The 4,797-nt window shown below is 39.3% G+C and overlaps 1 protein-coding gene across 1 annotated transcript in view; it reads left to right on the forward strand.

Annotated features, from left to right (window-relative positions):
• Positions 1–664: 664 nt before the first annotated feature.
• rap1aa (RAP1A, member of RAS oncogene family a) overlaps positions 665–4,797 on the forward strand; it is a 9,230-nt gene continuing 5,097 nt past the window's right edge. The window contains exons 1-3 of the mRNA XM_020617793.1: positions 665–819; positions 2,142–2,297; positions 4,186–4,268. Coding sequence (XP_020473449.1) covers positions 4,212–4,268 — 57 coding nt within the window. The 5' untranslated portion in view covers positions 665–819; positions 2,142–2,297; positions 4,186–4,211. The remainder of the gene's footprint in view (positions 820–2,141; positions 2,298–4,185; positions 4,269–4,797) is intronic.

The raw sequence follows: 4,797 nt of genomic DNA on the forward strand, positions 1-4,797 counted from the left end.
GACAAGATCATGTTTCTGATGTAAAATCTTAATTCTAATTGCTGATAAGAGCTCATAAACATCTGAAACCTGTGACAAGATCATGTTTCTGATGTAAAATCTTAATTCTAATTGCTGATAAGAGTTCATAAACATCTGAAACCTGTGACAAGATCATGTTTCTGATGTAAAATCTTAATTCTAATTGCTGTCAGATAAATGTAGTGGTGTCAAAATTACAATACTTCTCTCGAGATGCAGTGAAGTAGAAGTTAAAGTTGCAGAAAAAGGAAATATTCAAACAAAGTACATGTGCCTCAAAACTGCCCTTAAGTACAGCAGTTCAGTAAATGTACTGTAGTTACTTTGCAGCACTGATTATTATCCTACTAAAACAACACCTACACACGCAGCTGACAGGCAGTATGCTGTGCCTCGCCCCTCTCCATCTCTTAGCAGAGCACTTTATACTGTAATACTCTTCCCACAGACAAACAACCACAAAATGTCAATAAAAACACTTCCAGTAAAGGAGAAGTCTATTTGGACTGGGGAAGTTTAAAGTGCACCTCGACCTGTTCGGCCGTGATAGGCTGATCCTGATCCAATCACCAGCTGCTGTCCGAGCTTTTCCGTACGTTCACTCAGTGTGATTTAGCGCACACATAGCGGAACACGGTAAGTGCTTTATCAAGCTTTACGTCTGTTTAATACGACTGATTTGACACTCAGTTGTCAGTGTATGATTAAGGTTAGTTTAATGGCTAATCCCTGAACAGTTGTGTGCCTCCGACCAGACACCAAAACTACTTCTGGCTCCACTGCAGCGAAGTAATTCTTGTGGGTAAAATAGCTTAGCTTCTAAGCTAGATGACTGGACTGAGTAGCTAACCTCAGCTAATGACTAACTAACGAGTTATCGATACAAATATATTTTTGGTTCAAGTAATTTAATGTCCGATTGTATCTCATGTACCTACCGACGTGTAGTAATTCAGTCTCATGCTAACAGAAACACAGCTCGCGTCTTAAAGATTAAACATTAGAAGAAATATAACAGGAGATTTGAGAGTTAAGCCTGATGCTAACTGTCTAGCTAAGTTTTAGCCTTCGGTGTTCGCTAAATAGTTATGGCAACTTAAAATGGAGTTTAGCGTTTACCAGAAAAGAGCTAACTAACGCTAAACTGTAAGATAAGTTTTTTTTTACTCTGTCATGCTAAAGTATTAAGTTAATGCAACACTCTTGTTTGTGATGCACAGCTTGTCATATTTTTCCAGGCTAACACCCAATAACGTTGGGTTAGTTGGCATTTACCAAATGTTGCTAGCTGAGTGCTAGCATGTGTGTTGCTAAGCTTAGCCGTGGTCGAGATACTTCTTAGGATCGATTTCAGCCTCTAAGGTTTAGCGTTAAATTCACATGTAATGTAAGTAGACCCGTTAATGCTGCCGACTGGTTAATTTAAAGAGTGTAAGAGTCGCAGTATGTGCATTGGGAAACTAATAGCCACACCCTTCCTTCGAAAGCTACTACACTTTTAAGTTGTCATGAAATGTAGTTCATTTTGTCAGACGCGAACTTTGCACTAACCTTGTTTGTTTAGCATATACAGCCACACTTGTAGACTTTTCTGACGTCTTATTAAAGGACTTAAACCAGACGTATGATTGTGCGCTTCTGCAAAGTTGAAATCCATTTGTCCCTGTTTGGTTCTCACGCGCACACACACACACACACGATAAAGGGTTTTCTATAACGTTGAACTGATAAGTTTCAGTTGCCCAGTCGGCCATTAAAGACTAAAAAGCACCAACTTTGTCTTGTTTTAGACAAACTTTTTTCCCCAACTGTCTGGCAACAGGTCTTCCAAGGCATAAGTAGTTTTTATATGTTAACATCACCCTGTTGGACAACCCACCTTCTGACTCTGTGTTAAAGAGGAAATAGAAGTCATCTTCACCTCACACTGTGATTACACACAGTTCACAACAGTTTTAAGACATTAACCAATAATAGTAATACTTCTTCTAATTTTCTGGTTTTCCAGTTTGTTTTTTCATGTGTCTACCTTTCTAAACAATGGTTTTGTAGTGAATTGATGATCTTTATGTAGACTAGTAATGTTGTGCCTGTCTGAATCTAAACACTTAAACATTTAGGTCCACGTTCTGGTCTGGGCAGTTTGGTGCACCTTACCTTTCTGGACCCCTACCACCTTCAGCCCCCATCCGCTAACAGCAGTGTACTTGAGGATTTGCCGGACACCCCCTCCCCAGATGTAGAGGGAGTTGTCTTCTGCAGCAGCTGTGTACACAGTAGGTTAAGATGTTTTCTTGTGTCATTATACAGATCTGTGCAAAGTACACTGTACATTTGTAAACTGGGGCAGGCATTTGTTTATATTTAGCTTCTAGATCATAAATGTGTTTGTTAGTCGTTTGCTCTCATTTCCAAAGGCACCAAAAATTCATGGGTAGGACTGGTGAACATTTCAGATTCAGTGTATGTACTTGAAGTGTTTGAGTCCAGGCTCATATCTAATAAGGGGAAGGCTCGTGTTCCTTATCCGATGTCAAGGCTTTGAGGCAACTATTGACACAGCCACATAAATTTACATTTTAAATGCAGTATGATTTGCCTTTGTGCACGTTTTCAAGCTAGCAAATGCACACGTTAGCATCAGTCACCCTCTAGGTGCATTCCCTCACCCTGGTAATGGTTTCAGTGCAGTGAACATGCATGCACTGTGTGATCTGTGTTTTCTGTTTGTATGGTGTACTTGAGGAGAGGAGGGTCATTACAATGGCTCTTTGTAGAGTGCCTTGTGTGCCTGCCTCACACTGTGGGTTTCTGGTGGTGTTTCATACGTGATAGTTAGAATTGCAAATGCCGGTCGAGTGTGACAGAGTGGTTTTTGTATTGTTTGTCTCAACGTTTGACAAAGGTCCCACAGACACAGTGTGATTAGTAGATCCAAAGAGGTGCTTAAATGAGATGTTGCTGTGCCTCACCCCCTCTGTGACATTTGTACATCAAATGAAGAATACATTTAGCATTTACAGCAAAGCTTCTCGAAGCACTAATATAAAACTTCTCACCAGGTGAGTCATTGTACATGTTTGTGAAGGGTATGGTTATGTCATTATTGGCTCGGCCACATGTACTTTTTGTGCTGCTTTTAGTGATGAAAATGTTCTTATTTGCCATCTCCATTCAGTCAAATCTGTTAAAAGTATACAGGAATTTAGACAGGTTTACTAAGTGACATGTTTCGTTGTCATGGCTGTACACAGTTTTATCATTCACAGGACAACGAAACTCAAAATAGTTATTTGTGGGAAATGACACCACAGAACAGAAGCCCTCGGTATTACTCAAGGACTTAATGATGCATTTATTATTATAATTATCAGCAAGTTTTATACTTTTATATTCACTGGGTAATCCTGGGATTTTTGGACAGTCGTACACCGAATGAAGAGAACATGTCTGTCTTCATCCTAAACAGTTTCATGCACTTTTGTTTTGTTTTGTTTTTGGTGCCAGTATTCTCTAGGACACATGTACTGCCTAATTTAATTAAATGAGTTTTTATTAAAGAGCTACTTAACGATCCAGTGTTACTGCCAGGTGAAACGTTCCTGGTGTTAAGGAGCCAGTCTGTGGTTTGTTTGGCTCATCTTGAATTTCTTCTAAAGAGGCGACACCCCTGTCATCAAGTCCCATGGTAGTGGGTGGGAACGAGAGCTCATTTTTTTGGCAGAGGAATGACGTTTTTATCTGCTGATCTGAGCAACGCTTTTTCCTTGTTGTAGACACTGTATAGACAGGGTGTTCACAGTGCAACCTGATAGGTTCACTACTTCCAACATAGCCTGTGGGCGATGCTTCTGATGGTGTCCTGTAGCGAATAAATCTTGGGTTGCAAACAGACAGTACTTCCAACAATTACTGATGGTGGCGATGACAGTCTGAAGGCAGTGTTTCAGTATTTCTATCAATGCTTTGATTCAAATTAAATATTGTCTCAAATGAGGGATCATTTCAGTCAAGTTATATCATTCCTTGACGGTGTAATTTGGAAAAAGTTAAAGTTTAGCTTTTTTATTTTTATTCAATTTATTTATTTATTTTTTTATTTCCCTCTAGCTGGAAATGACAGCTACCCTATGTCTCACGTCATCTTCCTCTGTTCTTTCACAGACTCTTGAGCTGTGAAGTTGTCCACCATGCGCGAGTACAAGCTAGTGGTGCTGGGATCAGGAGGTGTGGGAAAATCAGCACTGGTGAGTCATGGCTGCTGCTGCTGCTGGCAGCAGCACCGAACCGAGTCAACCTACGGATCACATAGATTGTATATACAAATGGACAACGCATCACCACTTCCCCCCACTATGCAAAACGTTTGGGAGCTGTCATGTTGTCCATCTTTATATACAGTCTGTGGTTGATCATAAGAAGTTAAGGTTGTTGGTGTGTTTATAAAGTAATGTACATTATATTTGTATGCTTTAAATATAAAGGCCAATTATTTTTAAACAAAATTATAAATCATAGGTTCTTACTGCTACAGAAATTGTACTGTTGATTAAACACCTCACTGTGATGTCATCAATAAATGTTTGTGCACGGTATTAAAAGTAAAAAAAAAAATAATTTTTTTAAAGGCACGGATTTCAGTTTCCTCAAGTAAAGGTATCAGGAAGTCTGAAACTCCATTTACATCACTTTTAAACATTTTTTTTCTAGCCCGATGTAGGTAGTATTGTTACTCAGGAAAATGTTTTTGTGATTTCCCATCAAAAAACTGGTTGT

Source organism: Monopterus albus, unplaced genomic scaffold, assembly GCF_001952655.1.
Source record: "Monopterus albus unplaced genomic scaffold, M_albus_1.0 scaffold194.1, whole genome shotgun sequence".
Taxonomy (NCBI): domain Eukaryota; kingdom Metazoa; phylum Chordata; class Actinopteri; order Synbranchiformes; family Synbranchidae; genus Monopterus; species Monopterus albus.